Below are 21056 nucleotides of genomic sequence, written 5' to 3'. Positions count from 1 at the left end.
GTTACTAGGAATCAATCGAAAAGATCTATTTATTTGTCATGACAAATATGTATATATATAATTTTGCAAATTTAATATTCCTATTTAAATAATGATAAAAGAAGGATTGATTCCTCAAGTTTATCGAGAAAGAGAGATATTTAAAATTTCGAGATATTAGAAATATTTTTTAAAAACCTGAGATGTCTTGTATACTAGGTGGGGTGAAAAGTAACCTCCTTGGGAATGAAAAAAATTTTTTTCTTATGCAGAATCTCGCCCAAAATATGGCGTGTTCGCTCAGTACTAATCTTTGTAGCATCTGCTAGCTCGCGCACCTTCACTTTCCGGTCAGCCAACACCATTTCATGTATTTTTTTGACATTTTCCTCGGTAACCGCATCGGAAGGCTTGCCGCTGCGGACTTCATCGGTAGTGGAGTTGCGGCCACCACGAAACTCTCGAAACCAATATTTGACGGTGTAATCTGACGGAGTATTAGCCACATAATATTTATCCAACTTTTCTTTTGTTTCCTTCGCCGTTTTGCCTCTCAAAAAATAATGTTTTATGAGAGAACGAAAATCGTTTTCGCAAACACGTCAACAACAATCAGCTCTCAAAACAAAACTAAGGGCAGTATCGCACTGCCACTTGGCATGTCTGCCTAAATATGAACGGACTACAAGGCACCATAAACTTTTTTGCAGTAGTGGCGCATTCTGGCGGTCAAGGAGGTTACTTTTCACCCCACCTAGTATATATATTGTAGCGAACGCAATTTGACGACAAAAGGCTAACGATCTTCAAATGATCTCCTTCTTCTCTTAACGTTATCACCTTGGATTTTTATCGACGCACTTGGATCCGTGCACCCCAAAATCAAAAGCGTCATATGTGCTCGCGAAGCAAAACGAGCCTTCGTCGCAGGGCGCGTGTAAATGTAATATAAATTAGAATTAAGACCAGTGTTACATGTATACGCAATGTACTATTCATATCATACGATGATCTCGTTAATTAATTAAAAAAGAAAAAAACATAATGAAAAAATACCAATAGTTGTCCGCGCGGCGAATTCCATGACGCAAAAGAAAGAGAAAGAAAGAGAAAGAGAGAATGGGTGTGTGAAAAAGAGAGACTTCAAGCGAAATCGTGAAGAGGATTTCTTGCAAGAGACAAATAATCTCGTCACATCGACTGGATTTATTCCCTTCTCCTCCCTCCATCCCTCGATCATTATAGACTTTGAGATAATTTCCTTCGAGCCACGAAACTTTTTGTTGAACGTTATGTTGTTAATTGTGTATCATATGTGTGTGCAAATGCATGCGTGTGAATGAGAGAAACGATTTGTAAATCTACGCAACTGGTACTTCCAACAACTTGTTATAATACGCTATAAATCTGGTGTATATTATTACATGCCATATGCACGACAAAGTACATTTTTTCTTCAAACAACACAGGCACATCCCCCACAACATCCTCCAGAGAAATCGATCGCTTAAGCTTCTCCTGGAAGCGGATTCTTTCGTAAGAACTAGACAAAATCTCGTAGTTCCTTCTCAATGTTTACAATTATGTTCAATCAATGATTTCTCCATCTTTTGATCCGTATTATAAAATAGATCATGAAATTAGATTGAATTAAACTTAAACATTCAGTTACAATTTAACTCTGATAAAATGCTTTATATTTAATATTTCTATATCAAAAGAAAATAAAATTGAAATAATTTACACTTATTTTTCTGTAACAACATTTTGCTATTTGATCATTACAAAATAACTTTTAAAGAATATATAATTTTTATTAAGAAGTACATATCTACTATCTTATTTTTATTTCTATTACTTTTCTATTACGTTTTTGTTAATTTAATATAGGATTTATCATAGAGACAATTCATATTGTGATATGTATCAATTTACTCTACATATCGGGGCAATTAACCACAATGCAGCATGTCCACATTTCATTTATTGCAAAGAAACTATACAGTGTATAGAATCATTAATGATATAAAAATGTAAAGGTTCTCTCTATCATACTGATATATATTAATAATAATTCATTGTTTAAAAAATCTAATGCCGAAATTGTGAAAACTGTGACAACTCGGTCTTCCCTACAATTATTCTTATAATTAATGTAATTAATATAATTTATTAGTGTGAACATAAAACATGATAGTTAAATTTAATTTTATTATTATTTTTTATTTTTATTCTTAATCAATACAATAAAATTCAGAAAAGGACTAATGAAAGTCAAACGCAGATGTAAGAGCGAATATTTAGGAGGTGTAGATAATAATCAGATATTATGAAACATTCGACAAAATAAATAAAGATGGTTATTAATATGATTATTATCTGATTATCTATTAATACGATTATTATCTGATTATTATCTACACCTCCTAAATATCTGCATTTCCTAAATCTTCGCTCTTTACTCACTTTGGAGTCATTCTCAGCGAATACAGCAGCAAAAAAATCTTCCATTGAGAGCAAGTCACTTACAAATTGGCAAAGATGAAGCAATTAATACACTAAATAAATTTAAATCTATCATTATTACATCACTTAGTCAAGACTTAAAACACCAAATAATAAATCGTAAAAAATCATTTTCATCTCTACTAATATGAGTTAACTCATATTAGTTAAAAATGTTTTAACATTTATTTCATCGCTTTCTTATCTTTACTAAATGTTCTCTTATTCTAATAATGCAAGCCAATAACAATACTGTCTTAATGACGATAAAACTTTAATATTATATCATAAATGAAAAGCAGAACTCGAATGCATTTTGTCAAAATTTCATTTTTTTAATTAGATACGACATAGTGTTCAAAAATATACGAAAGACTCATAATAGCTACTCCGAAATGTTCAGAAAGCAATTTTTCGTTTATATGCTGAAAAAACATAGACATTTCGAAGTATGCGAAAGTATGTTATGTTTTTTAACTTATAGAGATGAACAAAAAGCATTTGTTTAAAATTTTTAGCAATTGTTTAGCAATTTTATTCAATATTTCACATCTTACTGGTTGGCATATTGTTATTTTCCATAAAATGCGTCCTTTTCTTGCAGAGTTTCTTTCTTTTTTTCTCATTTTTTGTTTCTTTCTTTCTTTCTCAAAATTATAAAGGACAAAATTTGAAATCCTGCTCCTCAAATATAGATATGCATATATGAGATCGTATTTAATAAATTTTGATTTTTGTCGATTTAAATAATTTTGTCAAAAAAAAAGCTTTATATTCTTTTAACAATGTTATCGCAAATACATGAATTTAATTAAAAACATATGAATATAAAGATTCGAGGTAAGTCAAATAGGTATGTATATGTAGCGGAATTAATGATTAAAATTTCTGAAAAAAACTGAAAAATAGGATATAGTTAAATTTTTAACATGTTATAAATTATTCAGTATAAAAATAATTCTTTAAAATATCACTATTCTCGGATTTGGATCATCTCGAGCGATCAGTACCCGAACATTTTTGTACCTATACATATAAAAAATTATAATAATGCATGTATTATTATTATTGAAATAAGAAATGGTCATTAAATTTTGTGTATAAAATGAGTTTTCAAAATTCCTTTTTAGTACGATTACGACCTTTATCGGTTTTATCATTTTGTTATTTCAATTAGAAAAAACTTATTTTGTGACACACACGCTGCTGACAACAGTAATGACTGATCGAACTTTTTAGAAAATGCGAGCGCGCTCACTCACATTCGCGATGCACTGTTATTAAAATATATTTTTTTATACTCGAATTTTAATATTGTATTATATTAAAGATGCGATAAAAATGGTAACTATAATTAACAAATGTCCTGTCAAATAATCACTATTATAATAAGCGGTTTAGAAGATTTGGAATTCACACCCTCCTGTAAATAGACTATTGGAATTTTACGGATAGTTTTCTTCTCTTTAACTTTCTCTTTAACTTTTTTTGCGGACAGATCTTATGAATTTTACATGGCATCAGTATTAAGTTCGTTTTCCATTATAAAAATTATTCTTCTTTGTATTGGATGCTAACCAGCGTCACAAAGTAAATTTATTAAATTTTATTATATAAATTTTAATAAATTTCATAATCGCAAGTTATCAATTAAAAGTAAATACAATTTATTTATTGTTAATATTTCATTTCATTTATCGATATTACAGTAATGATTGGTTTGATAAAATTTGTGTTATCATACATATATTTTCAACGCTTTCATATAATCTCGCATTTTTAATTTTTTGATTATGCTATACGTAATAATATCATTTTTATTGTATTTTAAAACGGTATTTATAATTGTATCTTCTTAAATATATTAGAATTAGTCGTTAATTGTGAATAAATTTTTCTTGTTAACTGTACTCGCTGAATATCTTATTGATCAAATATGTCTTTTTGTTAATTATTGGGACATTTCGTTTCATGCATAATATATTATTTTTCCGTGTTGTTCATTGAAATGTAATCAAGGATAAATGGTGGATAATTTGAGTGCATCATGCACTTATATGAGGTACTTACAAAGTAATATGTAAGCAACACAGAGGAATTCAAATTAATGTTATTGCTATAACTTTCAAATTTCTATGCATTTTTCTCAAAATTATATTGATGGCGGAAAGAGGTATCCTCTTCAAATGACGTTTTTTCAGTCATGATACTATTTTGTTCCAATTCACTACAGGAAACAACACGACGACATAAAACAATGTAGCATATTTACCCGATTTGTATCGACTGACACAATAATTGCACTACTAGAGTGCGCTGAGATTAAAATAACTAATTGTAATCAATCTCATCATAAGATTTCACATTAAACTGAAAAATATTAAACAAATCCTTATAATATAATAAATAATATAATATTTATAATATAGTTCTACTTCTAGTTGTAAAATCTCGAATCTTGTCATAACAACTGGAAATTCTTTCTGATTATTATGACGAAATTTTGATTTAAATAAAATGTATTTAATTATATATGCGCGAGCGTCTTGTTCATATCAAACCATAATTAAACAAAATTTTTCATGCATTACTGCGAGAATAGAAGGTCTGTTACATACCACCGTCCTAAGAATTATTGTAACGGACAAAATTGTAGAATACATCTGAAAGAAAGTACACTACTATCATTATACTTATTGAAAATAGATTTGTTAACCTTTTCGCTCAGAAAGCGGAATATCCATCAGAATATCACCATTGATCGGGACTCCACGCCAAAAATATATACGTGAATAATCTTGGACGGATTTAAAATTATGTTTTACGCCTGAACAACGTCATCTTGACACATTTTTAAAAAAAAAGAACTATTCCCAAAACAAAATGATTATAATTTCTTCGTAAATAATAATAATTTCTTTCGTTTTTTAATTATCCCCTTTATGCCAGTGGCATTATAGACATCAATATACTACCACTACTAATTATGTTTAAATATATATTATTTGACAAAATTGGTTACGTTTGGCTGTATATTGCTGTACAAGATGATTTGGCGTAACTCTTATTATAAGGGACATTATAAAATAATTTGTTCGCGAATAGCCAGCATTCGTCTATACGGATCGCTTCGTGGATGTCAGACATAGCGAAAAGATTAAATTCAAAAGAATTAATTGTTAAGAAAATCTAGAATATGTTTTATTTTATATGTACGTATATATAAAATGGAGCAATTATATGTATATATAAAGTGGAGCAGTAATTCTATTCTTAGAATGTTTTCGCTGTTTTTAGAGATATGAAATGATATACTTATTGAAGTTGTGTAGCATCAAGAGAATATAATATACTACTACGGTTTATCTATCGATGCAGCCGCTTCGAAGATTTCAAGATCATCTCCATTTCTTAAAATGGAATACAATGCAACTTTAATAAATATATTTTTTACATATTTAAAAATAGCGGAAATATTCTGAGAAGATAGAGTTACTGTCTCTCTCTATACACATACACACACACACATATGTATATATACAAGGTGCGTCCCAAAATTTTCCGAATTTTTTCAATAGGGATAGGTCGGGTGGCGCCATCCGTGTGTTCGATTGCACGTTTGAAAGGTACATCCCTAGCTGACTTCCAGTAAAAATTTCATGACATTTGGTTCAGTGGAAACGAAGTTATGGCGTCTCAAGTGTCAGTATGTTGTATACATCGGTACGAGAATGAACTTCGAACAAAGAGCCAATATTAAGTTTTGTTTTAAACTTGGTAAAACATTTACCGAAACCCATAATTTGATGAAACAAGTTTATGGTGATAATTGTGTAGCCCGTGCCAGTGTTTATGAGTGGTATACGCGATTCAAGAATGGTCGTGAGGACATAAATGACGACGCACATACAGGTCGCCCAAAATCGACAATTAACGAAAATTCCATCGAAGTTGTGCGTAATTTCATCAAGCATGAGCCAAAATCTTCAGTGAGATACATGGAAATGGAATTGAACATCCCCAAATCAACGATTTATCGCATTTTGACCGAACATTTGGGCCTACAAAAAGTCTGTGCACGATTTGTTCCACACAAGTTGACTGACGACCAAAAAACGATAATGCGCCATCTCACCGTTCGACACTTGTCACTGATTTTTTGACTAAAAATCACATTTTAACAATCAACCATTCCCCGTATTCGCCTGATATGGCACCTTGTGACTTCTACCTATTCGGCAAAATGCATTTGTCCATGAAAGGAAAGCGGTATGTGGACGTAGAAGACATCCAAAGGGCTTGTACCACTATTCTGAAGGACATGCCTTTGAACGACATAAAACACTCATTTGAAATGCTTTTAGATCGTGCCAAACGTTGTATTGAGTCCGACGGGGACTACTTTGAATAAACAATTTGAATTTGAAAAAAAAAGTAAACCGTTGTTGTTTTATTTCAAAAGTTCGGAAAATTTTGGGACGCACCTTGTATATATATATATATATATATATATATATGTATGTATATACGTTTATTAGATATTTTTATATTTTTATTTAAAATAGGACATATACCCAGCAGATAAAACTATATCCAAAGCAGAAATGTCCCAAGCCAAATTTTACCTTTGTCTGTTTTATTTGCAATATAAACTGCAAAACCTAATTGAAATAAATAATTTAATAAGCGTTAAATATATACTACTATTCTTGACAGTTCGGACACGCATAAATTTTATCAAATAGATGAGTAAATTTTAAACATTATTTGAAAACATCAATTATGATACTTTGTCGCAAATATAGCAAACAGCAACTCTATTCCTTACATTTATTGATATATTGTTATTTTTAACTTCAATATGTGTCAAAATCAATCCATTTATTAGTTTTAAAGTAAAATGTTCATATTAATGTATGTTCTTTGTAAATAATAAATTAAATTTGAGTCAAAATTTATTATCAAATTTAATACATTTTTAAGAATTAAGTTATTTAACTACAATGTTTTAACAACCCACCGCGCGGGGAATGATTTTGTCGTGATGCGGGGACTCACTCTGGGCCGTCCCCCAGCTTGGCCTTAGGCACTTGGCGAAGAGGGGATCGATCTGGAGTGCTGACCTGTGCGGGTCCCTTCGATAATCGAGACAGTAGGGGAGTGGGAAGATTCCGTGCATGGTATTCCATAGAGAGAGGAACTTTGTGTCCGTGGTCTGGGGAAGAAGGATAGTGATGGTTAGCTGCTACTCCCCCCCCCCACCCCCGTCTTGCGAACATTAAGTTTGACGAGGGTCTTCGGGCACTGGAGGCCTACATGGTCGACTACCGGTGTTGGGGGACTTCAATGCCCGAAACCCAGCGTGACATCCGGGGACCTCTGACAGGAGACGAAACCTACTGAACTGGACGGGGTCTACAAAATCTATACCTAGTCAATCCACGGGAGGATGAGCCCACGTTTGTGTATTCACGTGGCAAATCCTGCGTGGACACTACGTGGACGTCGCGGAGTATCGCCGGACGTGTTGTGGAGTGGCAGCTGATTGAGGGGATTGGATCCCTCTTGCCACATACTTGGACCATTGCTACATACTGATGGAGGTTAGGAGTATCCAAAATGCAATTGGAAGGATGGATAGAGGGACATGTTTCTCTAGGTGGAAAAACGTCTACAAAATAAGGAACGATTTAATGGAAGCGGAGGCCTTCGTCAAATCATGGCTGGACGTGTCACAGGAAGCGACGACGGAGGCTAGTCCTAATCGGTGCCATCGTGGCCTCAACAGAAAATTGGGCGATCTTCGCGGAATACTGCGAGATCGCAATAAGGAAAAAGGAGGAAGGGGAAAGAGGGCGCCAATATAAGACAACTATGGTCAAAGGAGATCCCTCCTCCCCCAATTACAGGATATACCGGTAACCCGGTAAGAGATGTATTGTAAATATATATATATATATATATATATATATATATATATATATATATATATATATAGTTAAGTATCCCGAATACATGTGTGTGCATGTGCGCGCGCGCGCGTATTAATGGTATGAAATAATTTTCAAAAATTCGCTTTTGTTGAATATAAAATAAAAAATAATTGTTTAAACTTTTTCTTAACACAATTATTATGTAATGTTCTTTGTAATTTATGTAATCATTCGATGAAATTTATGTAGGTGTCCGAATTTTGAGTGCTAGTAAAATTACACATAAAACAGTTACAACTTTGTTGTAATTATTTACCTGTTCACATAAGTCCTTATCGAGATTATAATTGGACAATTTGTAAAGAATTGCTACTGTCTCATTTATCTGAAATTATATTAACGTAAAATGAAAATTTGTAGTAAAACTGTAAACTTTGCATTTATTTCGCCATTTCAAACAAAGTTTGGACATGTGTAATTTCATTGTTGCTTGTATTATTATTCTAATTGTAAATAATTATTAATCTACTGTAACTATACCTTATAGTAAACAGTTTGACATATGTAATTTAATGTGAGAAATAAAATGCTTTCCAAAACGAAAAAAATATATATATTTAAATTCGAAATAATTTTATAAAATGTCCATATAATACGCTGTTCAATCAATTGATATGTTATTAGATAGAAAAATACAACGTCATTAAAGTACCATACCATTTGTATTAATATTTGTATTTTGAAAACTATGTTTAATTTGCGTGATATATGGCATAATTGTAAATGGACGTGCCTGTAAATAAATTGTGATTGTTATAATTAATCAAACTGTGGGACATATACGAGAGACATATATGAGAAGTACTAAGCAAAATATATTTTTAATGTACAATTCGATATAAGCTATAGTGTTACAATTTGCAATTCACAATGTGTGATTATTTCACATAACTGAAATTAATTATTCTTGTATACATATGTATATACATATATAAGGTATCTCGTTTTAACTTCTGCATCAAATTATTTAGAAACAATATGGAAAAATGTATAGATAAAAGTAAAACAATTTCGAGGGGGACATATTTTTTTAAATACTTTTGAACATATTTTTGTTATAATTGCTTTTTTTTAGGTGAAGGGGCAACTAAAAGATGTTAGTGTTTATCAATTTAAGGATGTATTAGATCATAGTTAAGTGTACAATTTAATGATGTATTAGACGCACAATCCTTGCAAACAAAACTAAATTTGAAAGTATGTTTAATATTTCCATTTTCAAATAAAATATTATATATATATATATGAAAGTTGTATGAATAAGATTGTTTTTTTTAATAGCACATTTTTGTAGTTTATTTATTTTAACCGTTATTAGTTTTATTGTTAAAAATTAAAATTTTTTTAATGATAAAGGAATTTACATTTTATAAGTACTTTAAATATTCACATAAAATAATTTATGCAAAGTTTCATTGCGATTCACTGATAGTTACTTACTAATAAGTTACTGAATAAAAGTAACTTAGTTACAAAAAGAAAAAATAAATATCTTGTTTATGTACTGGACAACTAGTCCATCGTAATGTAACTCTACATACATAATCATAAATACATAATGTACTTATATTAAAAAATTGAGTTTTTTATCATTCATTCTATATGTCTATATCCATCACTTTTGTTGTATTATATTCAAACGTTTTTTTTTTAGTGGAAGAATACATCACACAAGAAGCTATTAACATGACTAATTCTAATATTTCCTCACCAATTTATTACACTGTATAAATATCATTTATAAATATTAATTATTGTAATTTACTAGAATACATAATCAGCGAAATAATTGTCAATGTAATCTGTATGTTCAAATAATCTGTTCACAAAAATGTATATGTTAGTGGAATTATTCATAATTAATACAAAATACATTTTATTAATAATTGAAAAATAAAATTAATTTTCAACTTCTTTAATGAATCATTGTAATGTATTCATTACATCAAAGTTAATTAGTAATTAATATAATACATTTCAAATTAATATAAAATAATCAATTATCCAATATATAATATATTATAGGAAATGTGACAACACAAACTATAGAACTCATAGCCTTTAAACGGTCCAGCTGGATCTTAATACTTGTATGATTCTTGTGTGAATTTATATATTACGTATGTAGTCCCCAAAAACGCGTCAAAATGATTTTTCGGTCTTGAAGCACTAATTCTACTAAGCTATCGTAGTAATATCACGAGTTAAATTGACTAACAATTTAACAAATTTAACAATTTAACCAATTTTTTATGCTTATTCGCATCTTCGAAGTGATTTTAATATATCATTCAACATTATTAAGATCGTTTCGAAGATGCGAATAAGCATAAATAATTTAACTCGTGATATTACTGCGGTAGCTTAGTAGAGTTAGCTTTTATATGAAGCAAATATTATTGCGACGTAACAGCTGGAGCATCATATTAGACAAAGAAATGATAAAGAAAATCTCAGTTTCGAAACTTTTTTGTTCTTAGCATTGAGACTCTACTTTGCAGATACGTATTAATCCGTATTTTTTAATCCTGGAAAAGGATTTTCGAAAGAGTAAGAGAAAAAAAAGTAAGTTATACAAAAATTATATGTGTTTCGATAATTTAGATGACTATAGAATTCACTTCCTTTTTAAGGGACCCACTCTCCCTCTGCTTAAGTGCAAAATATCTTTCTACCTTATCAATCATGATCGTGTTTATTTATTTGTAATTTGTTGAATAATTTATTAAAATTATTTATTTTATTTTTTCTATTTTATCATATTCTAGCTAAACTTTCTTCTTATATTATTTTTATTTTGAAAACAGAGCATATGTGTCTTTAAGGTAGAGAATTTTTATTATAAAGCAAATAATATATACAAGTATGTATTTTAAAGGAGAGAATTTGTGATTAAAAGCAGAAAATTTGTCTGCTTTACTCCACTTGGAAAAAAAACGAAAACTTAAACATATGTATGTATTATCAAGTTTATTTGATAATAGTTTTTTAAAGAAGGACAAGCGATGATTAAAAAACCTGTAGAAAGTTACTTAGGGTCATGACCTTGACAATACATCAAGGTTACCGAAATTGACAAAAGATCGCCCATTTACTAAAGTTTTATCAAAAAAATACGTAGATACAATGAATACTTTTGTTAAACAAACAAGTATATGTTTTCTTTACACCTGATTTATCTCATTATTCTATTCATAAAAGTATTAGAATATTACGATTATCAGAAAATTAATAGTTTACGAGATATTTAATGTGTCATGTTAATTATATGTGCGAGAAAAATGTACCTATAATATATCATAAATTATTAAATTTTTACAATAATTTCTGACTTAAAACTTGTACATATAGAATGGTTATAGAGAAATCATATTACGTAAAAAATCATATAATTCTATTTTAAAAAACTCAAATAAATTACATCTTTTTCATTGCCTCTCTCATAGTACCTCTATCTAGAAAAAAATAACGTGATTACAATAGGCCCCACTCGAAACAGTTGCACTTTTATAGAAAATATTTTTTATACTTTTTAAAATATGTTGATGTGAAAGTTAATTTGAGACATTCTGTATACATATATATATATTGGCGTGCACATGTGTGTACATAGTAATTTTATTAAGTAATTATTACATTATAATCCATATATATTGAATGTGATCTTTAGCTCCTGTTATCCGCTGATGCACAAAGATGGATCTATTTTGTCTTCTGTAATCTGCACTGTTTCCGGACACGTCAGAACAGAGTACATGTAAGAGATCATTGACTCGATGAAATCTAAAGCTTGTGTATCTAAAATGAATAAAAAAGACTTAGTGTCTTTCATTAATATTATGACGTATGCATTATGTATAAGCATATTCTAATTGCATTAATAAAAAGTCATACTAAATTAGAATTTTTTTATTTTTTTTTCATGTTTTAATATAATAGTTTATATATGGAGTAAACTTTCAAAGTACGTTTTCTCCAAAATTTATAATTTAGTTTTAGTTTTAATTTATAATTTGTTTCCAGAAAATAAAAACAAAAGCCATTAGAAAAATACGCGTTTTACAGAAAATAACAATTTGTCAATCAGTAAGCTAAGAAATGTTAAACAAAATTGCTAAACAATTGATAAACACATTAAACAATTTATTCTGTTAAAATGGTCTTTACGTTTTAAGATTTAAAAAAATCGATTCTTTTTGCTTTCTTTGAATCCTTATATCCCACAAAAACATTTTTTGGGAGAAACAAAAATTGTCCAGGATATCTAAAGATAAAATGACGTCATGTTTGGGGTCGCTTGGTGGATTGAAATAGACCGTATCAACCAATTGCTAATCATTATTTATGTTCAACCTTTTGAAACCATTCTAGAACATTTCTCTCTAATAGAGCAAAGTTTCATTCATACCTGAGCGTCACTTTCGTTTCTAACGGAAAATGAAAAGGTCTCGTCTACGCGTTCAGATTACTAAAGCCATCTATTGAAAAAATAATGGAGTTCTTTTTACTATACCTAATATATAAATTAAATTAACTATGTTTTAATATCTGGACGTACAATATATGTCCGGTCACTGGGACATTTACCTTAACATTTTTATAGGAAAAGTATAAATTTCGAATTACAATTACTTTTTGCAAAGGTTATATCTAATATTTCCTCAACCAACAAATGCGCAAAGATCGCTGAAAATCTTTAATAGTGAATTCCAAACATGATATTACGTCATTTTGTCATAATTCAATTTGAAAATTTGAAGTTACATTGTATATGCTTATCCCATCATAAGCGTTAATGCATCAAAAAAGAATCGCGGGGACATTTAGGAAGTACATAAAAATTTCACAGCAGAAACGAGTTTTATATTGGATATGGAAGTCTGTTCTATTGCTGTGGCATAGCATTTGATTCAATCGTATCGTAACTACATGTCGACATGTGGTGCAGCTCTCTCTTACTGCCAAGGACGGAAAGTTACTTTTGCCATTAGTTTTGTCGTTACTTTTTATAACGATTTTACCGTTACTTTTTATGTTACAATTTTACCGTTACTTTTGTTGTTACTTTTTTGTGACGACATGTTTATGTCAAAATCAAGTTCATTGAAGATAAAAATTTTGATAGTATGTTTATTACTCAACATTACTTCCTTCACACACACAACGTTTTTTAAAGACACCCATCTTTTACAAATATTTAATGATGAAAAGTAGTAATTAATTATTTATTTTAAGTAATTGTTGTTTAGTATATTTTTAAGACTCAAAATAAGTATTATATATGCATGTTGTGTACAGACAATACAGACAACATACAATACATATGTCGTCAAGGTCATGGTCAGTGATGGAGATGGCCCTTTTTTATATATTACCAAAAGGTCTTTAAGTGTTTCACATTGTAAACATTTTGACGCACAATGTCAATAAAAATAGCTTACAAAATGTGTACACATGTATAATACTAACCCAAAGAGAACTGCAGAAATGAAAGAACTTAACACAGTCATGTATATCGAGTAATTATTCAGAAATGCTGTTAACGTCAAATGCCAAAACATAGTTACGTAAGAAGGAAGAAAATTAAAATAAAAAATATTTAAAAATGTTAAGTCACAAAAAACGTATACAATCAATCCGATTATTATACGAATTATCCAGTTACGTAGTCTTTGGTATTCCTTTGATGCTCCGAGAGCTTCCAACGTGTCGTCTACTATAGCAAGTTTACATAAGCACATTTTCAAATCCTTCAAAAAAAATCATATTAATCGATTATGCGACACAGAACAAAATTATTTTAATTTTATATTTGAGTAAAAATTGTTGTTGCAATGTGTACAGGAAATGTGATAGATAAAGAGTTATATTATAATAATGAAAAGCATTAAAATTGATTATTAAAAAAATTAATTGTTTTAAAAAAAATTTTTTTTTTAATTTAATTTAATTCATTGCAAAACTCTATGAAAAAGATTACATGTTAACAAAGTAATAAACGTAAAATATGATACAATATACTACTATATGTAGCTTGCAAATAGTTAGACATCAGCAAATCTGCTGTTACATAGCAACAAAAACTAGAACTAAGACAATGATGCAATGAGTGGTAAATAGTTAAAATCATATACATACGCACGCACACACACAGGCGCAAGCACCTACACATATATACAGTTACAATCTCTCTTTAATATAATACTGTGAGTGGCGCAATGAAACACGAGACAGCAGAACGAAAGGGAAACAAAGAGGGAGAGGTTTTTTATATAGGAACAGAATTAAAATATTTGACTGAGGAGAAAGCAAAACGGAACATAATGGAATGATAACCTTGGTGATAAGGGGATTAAAAGTAAATAGAATGAAGTTCAGAGTTTAACTGAAAAAGGTGTTGAATAATATAGAGAATATAGAGGAGATATAGAGAAGCAAAAAAAAAGAAAAAACGAGAAACAATACAGATGTAGAATAAAATATTGCTACATACTAAAACAGCCAGATCTCTGATAATACACAGATATATGGTCATATTTACGAACGCATTAAGAGAAGCGGAGGCAAGAATTTTGTATATGCTGTACATGATACAGGAGTTATTGATTAAGAGCCGAAACGTAGACAACATCCCGTAATCGTAAAATAACGAAATAACGAATAATTGAGAAGAGAGAAGTTTTTAAAAGCAGGAAAGAATAAAGGCGAATAAAGAAGATGTGGGATAAAGAAAACGTAGACGGGCGTAAGCAACCCGACACTTGACAGGCACGTATGACTCGAATATCCATGAAGAATCGACATGGACACCAAGAATCTTTATAAAGGAGGTCTTGGAACGAAATTAAGAGAAATATCAAAAGATTGAATACGGGATAATAATATTGAGGAATCAACAATTAACAAGGATGATTTAGAGGAATTTAGATGCAGTGAATTATTAGTAGACCATTCGACAATAAATTTTAGATTTTTATTTAAAATAGAACAGATTGCAAAAGCATCAAATGGGTGAAAGAATTTGAAAAGAATTACGTCGTCTGCATACATGAAGAGCTCAGAGGATAGAGAAACATTAGACAAATCAGATAAAAATATTAAAAAGTAAAATTCCGTGAATGGAATCCTGAGGTATTCCATTATATTGGTACTCCAGAAAAAACGGCACGAGAAGAAGAAAAAAGAAGAAAAGAATTATATTTGAGGACTTTTTTGCTGCGTGCGATTTGTAAGAAATGAGCAGATTAGCGAGAGAGCCGAATGAGAGAGACTCCATAGCTTGAGTTTAACTAAAAGTAGGTCATGGTTAATGGTATTGAAAGTCTTTTATAAAAACATTTTATCATTTTGTATTTGCCTGTAATTGTGAATTTAAGACTCCTTTAATGCTCTCAATTAAAAATATTAAACAAAAAAAATTATACTAAAAGATCAAATATTATTATATTAAGACCAGAAGTATATTTTAAAATTTGTACCTTAAAACGACTGAAGTAAATGAGACTTAATATAATGCCAAACAACGGAATGAAATCGAACATGTATATGATGTTTTCTTGCAAATGTTTGACGCATGTTGGATAGTATATGAAGTATATAAGAGAGCCCCATATGGCCAAAGCATATAGGTAAGAAAGATATATCCTAGGTTGTCCACGAGGATATTCGATCATGTACAAATTGAAAAACGATCCAATGATCAATAATGGCGCCAGCGCTCTTTCTAGTGTCTCTACCATAGTTTCCGAGTCGTCGACTAATATTTTAACTGAATTAGTTTTTGCTGCACGAGGCACAATCACGTTTTAATATTTTATACAAGATTTTCAGAAATAGTTTTCGCAGTTCCTCTAAGAACTTTGTGGAACTACACTGTAGATATGTACACTGGGAGGTAACGTACGTAAATGCCGTTTAAACAACAAGTGTTGGACAACAGACTATTGGACATACAGATAATCTAGATTAGATTGTCTTTCTTTTCACGGAATTTTTATTTATAGATACGTAGAATGAGGTCACTAGATATGGATCACTCATCTTCACTGAAAGAATAATTCATATTTCATATTTTATATTTTTATAAACGTTACATTATGGATTTTATTTCATTTCGGTACTATTTTATACGTTTTAATGTTGATTAAATTACGTAATGACAATTATTCACAATTAGACTCCATGTACTTATTGCGAATTAATTTACCAAATGTTTTATCTTTTTGGGATAATTTTTTCATCTAAATATGATAACTTTTTTCATTAAATCTATTGCTACTTACTCCTGTAAAAGCCATAAGGCAATTCTTATGATATTACACTTTCTATAAATTTTTTATATATCCTACTTTATGTCTCACGTTTTGTTAGTTAACGATATTAATAAAATGTACTATTGCTAATAAATAAAAAAAAAATTGACACTTGAAAAAGACAAAGCAATTGTTAAAGAATCTTGTGATATGCATTATTTGATATATAAAAAATACTATAATTATTTAAATATAATGTGTGATCTCGAACTAGTGCCTGATTCGCATTTAATGCTTTTACTCTATTATTACAAGGTACGAATAATTCTAACATTTGGTCTTTATACTAAGTACAAACATGTTTAATGGATGCTTTTTACTTACGTGACTTCTAATGATACATGGCGACTTAAGTTCAAGCTGACAATATAATTTATTAATGTAAACATAAAACGTGATGTTAATTTTACTATTATTTTTTATTTTTATTCTCAAAATATTTATATATATATGTATATATATATATATATATATATATATGTACACAGTTTTATGCACTTACATGTATACACTATTATAAATATAGTATTTATTTTCATAAAGTAAAAGGTTCCAACTAAATATGTTGCAAATGTGTAAAATTTGATTTCGGCTAATTGTTTTTCCTTCTCTTTTTTATAATTCACTGTAATAATTTAGACATATTATTATAATAAACACGCACATGATATCATAGGAACCATCTTACATCCTATATCTATACATATGGATGGATTGTTAAATGATAGAAAAGAAGCTAATATGTAAAGATATGATGAACTTATTACGAAGATATAATGAACTTATTATGAGATATAATTAAATTATATTTTATGTAATGTGAATTAATGAAAGATGAAATGAATAATATAAATATAAAGGAAAATCACTGATACTATTATAGATTTTCTAAAGCGACACCTTCTTATTTCTCAGAAACTAACTACTGCACTCTTTATTTAATATTACTAACCAAAATATGATCTGTTAACTGTTTAATTAATTAAAAAATTGTAAACGCATAGTTCGTATATTTTTGACTTGTTTTTATACAAAATCAGCTAAAAATGAATTCTATAGATACGAAAATAAAATTCTTACGATTTTCTTTTGCAAATAATGTAAATAATAGTGATTGTATTATTAATAATATTACATCGTTTGAAATTATAATTTTCTAAATTATTTTTATTTATAATATTTTTTCTCTCTTAGTTTTTTTAATACGATTTAATAAATATAAAATCAGAGTGCAATGTAAACCGGCACATCTGTCTGTTAAACATGAGTTAACTTAATTTTCGTAATGTTGCTTTATAATGCCAAATAACTATTCCGGAACAATGATACATATAGCATTTAGGAAAATATCACGATACATATTTACATCTGGCATAACAGCATAAAGTAATTACACATATAATTTAGCAAAAATGTTTTACATCGAAGTGAAAAGAATCTGGAAAATTTTATATACATTTACATGTAGGTATTTTATACACATAGTTTCTATTAAAAAAAAGAATAAGAATATGTGGTATATATTATATTACTGTCTACTGTATCAGTTTTGGAGATTATTTTATCGAATGCTTATTTTTGTTTATCTTACGAAAAAATTGATTATTGCAAAATTACAAATAATATTATAAAAACTGCTTATATTATCTGATAGAAAACACTTTTTAATTAGTATTAATGTATTTAAAGTTTATTTTTATCTTTTGTTTAATTAAGAAATATTGTCTAAAAATAAAAATGATATGGCGGTATCGGCGATCTTTCCATAAATTTATAAAATAATGTTACCGTAATATTAGAGGAAATCAAAGTTTTAGAATTTCTGGTTGTCACACGGGTTTAACTCTCAACAAGTTAAGAACTCAACCAAGTATTCTCTTTTCACTGTAGATTGCTGATTAAATTGTGAAAAATGTTCTGCACCAAAAACGTATTTGTTACTTACAATGTTATAGTCTGCCCCTTTTTACCGAACATAGTTATGGCAATAAAAAAGACGTTACTTCGTAATTCCATTTTTGCAGACGTGTACTTTAAGACAAATTTCATTAAATTAATTTATTTGAATGTTTGGTTTCAAATGTCTTAAAATTTAGCAATTTTTATTTCTATATTAGAAGGTACAGAATTCAAGCATTTGTTCAATAATAAACATTGTATTATTAAAACATTTACTAAATGAAAATGTAATGATTCTTATTGTTGAGTCAGAATTCAGATTTTTTTGAATCATATAGTAATTTTATGTTATTATTTGTATTTTGTAAAATATCTTTTCTAAACAAAATGTTATAAACATGTATAAGCAATTTATGTATTTTATATTTTATATAAAAGGATTTAATTCTATTTTATGTTGTATTACATTTTATTATATTATTCTTTGTACATTATAAATTCTTTTTTTGTATTCTATAATTTGGTATTAAAATACATTGTATGAAAAATAATAAATTGTATGTAAACATGAAAATATTCAAATTCAGCAAGAACAAAGTTAAACATAAAGCTAGTATGATATTTAAAATTTGAAAATGAAAGTTGATGAGGAACAGAACTTTAGCACAATAGTAGGTCTGTCCGCGTTGCTTGCACTTTATGCGATCAGTATTATATTATATATATATATATATACATGTTGTAATAAAGAAAAGTACTTCATATATTAAAAATGAATGCAGAAATAAATAAGAGACAAGGCAAAAATAAAATAGTCCTTTAAAGTCCGATTTTAATTGTAATTAATTAAGAAATTATTTGAAAAGTTTCCTTTAGAGCTTAAATAAATAGTGCATCGCATTGAGTTTATTATCTTGCACGTTTATTGTTTATCATTATCAGTTGTTTGCATACGCTTATTACACTTCGATAAAAAGTTACTTTTCTTTTTCTCCAAAGTACAATGTACATATCCCGAAAATTTTTTCTTGGTAAACACAATGCCATTGGTAAAATTTGTGTAATCAGAATTTTGGGTAAATTGTGATAAAATGGGCAAAAAATGGCAGTTTTTATTGTTTTCAATATCTTTTACAGCAAAACAAAATCTTGTGTCTAAATAAAGTTTATCGAGTCTAAAAGTACAATTCAAGAATTTTCAAATAAATTTTAGGATATGATCGTATCATTTATTTTTATTAGGTTATAACTGTTTTCGTAGGCATACTTTCAAAACAACTTTTTATTTTATTGTAAAAAATTGTATTAGGTGTTGGAATTAATTCGTAGCGTTTTACAAGAGATGGCACAAGCAGTACACTATTTCGTTGTTACCTATAGTTCTGTATACATTGTAAACATCTATCATAGGACGTCATTTGCCGTACATAACCTTTCTTGAAATCATAAATAACAATACTGTATAATTCATTGAATATGTCAAAATTTGTGCCAGATAAAGTGTTTTTGCGGGGAGTTTTGCTTCATTACTTTAATATGAACAAAAGTGCAGCTGAAGCTCATCGTATTTTAGTGGATGTGTATAGTGAACATGCTCTGGCTGAGCAAACGTGTAGGAAGTGGTTTGCACGTTTTAAAGCTGGTGATTTCGACTTGGATGACAAGGAGCGACCTGGTCAGCCGAAAAAATTTGAAGATAACGATTTGCAAGCACTGCTCAATGAAAACTCATGTCAAACACTTAAAGAATTATCTACGTCATTGGAAGTTGACTTCTCAACAATAGGAAAACGTCTTAAAAGTTTGGGCATGATCCAGAAGGAAGGACATTGGGTCCCATATGAATTGAAACCAAGGGATATTGAGAGACGTTTTCTCACGTGCGAACTGCTGCTTCAACGGCAGAAAAGAAAAGGTTTTTTTTGCATCGGATTGTTACCGGTGACGAAAAGTGGATCCATTATGACAATCCAAAGCGCAGAAAGTCATGGGTTAAGCCCGGCGAACCATCAACATCAGTGGCAAAGCCCAATATCCAAGGCTCAAAGCTCCTGCTCTGTATTTGGTGGGATCAGAAGGGTGTCATATACTACGAACTGCTAAAACCGCATGAAACCGTTACTGGAGATCTCTACCGACGGCAACTGATGCGCTTGAGCCGTGCATTGAAGCAAAAACGGTCGGAATACTTCGAAAGACACGATAAAGTCATCTTGCTGCATGACAATGCTCGCCCACACGTTGCAAAACCGGTAAAAACATACCTGGAAACACTTAAATGGGAAGTGCTACCGCATCCGCCGTATTCTCCTGATATTGCACCTAGCGACTACCACTTGTTTCGATCATTAGCTCATAGCTTGTGCGA

At 29.5% G+C, this 21056-nt stretch overlaps 1 protein-coding gene and 1 long non-coding RNA gene across 4 annotated transcripts; one reads left to right on the top strand and one right to left on the bottom strand.

Annotated features, from left to right (window-relative positions):
• Positions 1 to 1800: 1800 nt before the first annotated feature.
• On the bottom strand, positions 1801 to 16422 carry LOC105152724 (uncharacterized). Of its 3 annotated transcripts, XM_087415215.1 has the most exons (8): positions 15956 to 16422; positions 13947 to 14227; positions 12114 to 12275; positions 8958 to 9210; positions 8734 to 8802; positions 7059 to 7145; positions 5103 to 5147; positions 1801 to 4854 (listed from the first exon to the last, which is right to left on the bottom strand). In XM_087415215.1, the coding sequence occupies exons 1-8, from the start codon at positions 16214 to 16216 to the stop codon at positions 4816 to 4818; spliced, it is 1197 nt and encodes a 398-aa protein (XP_087271341.1). In that variant the 5' UTR covers positions 16217 to 16422; the 3' UTR covers positions 1801 to 4815. The 3 variants fall into 3 exon arrangements, 2 of the variants coding, with proteins under 2 accessions (XP_087271341.1, XP_087271340.1); XM_087415214.1 differs by having other exon boundaries at positions 1801 to 5147; XR_015548016.1 differs by lacking the exons at positions 1801 to 4854; positions 5103 to 5147; positions 7059 to 7145; ... (1 more) ...; positions 8958 to 9210; positions 15956 to 16422 and having other exon boundaries at positions 11566 to 12275; positions 12886 to 14081.
• Positions 5146 to 6923, top strand: LOC147906858 (uncharacterized). The gene is made up of 2 exons (XR_015548022.1): positions 5146 to 6753; positions 6849 to 6923. It is a non-coding gene; the product is annotated as an uncharacterized LOC147906858 (long non-coding RNA).
• Positions 16423 to 21056: the final 4634 nt, after the last annotated feature.

The sequence above is a fragment of the Acromyrmex echinatior genome, chromosome 17, assembly GCF_024713525.1.
Source record: "Acromyrmex echinatior isolate Ae372 chromosome 17, ASM2471352v2, whole genome shotgun sequence".
NCBI classification, from domain to species: Eukaryota; Metazoa; Arthropoda; class Insecta; order Hymenoptera; family Formicidae; genus Acromyrmex; species Acromyrmex echinatior.
This window is presented reverse-complemented; position numbering and strand designations above follow the sequence as displayed.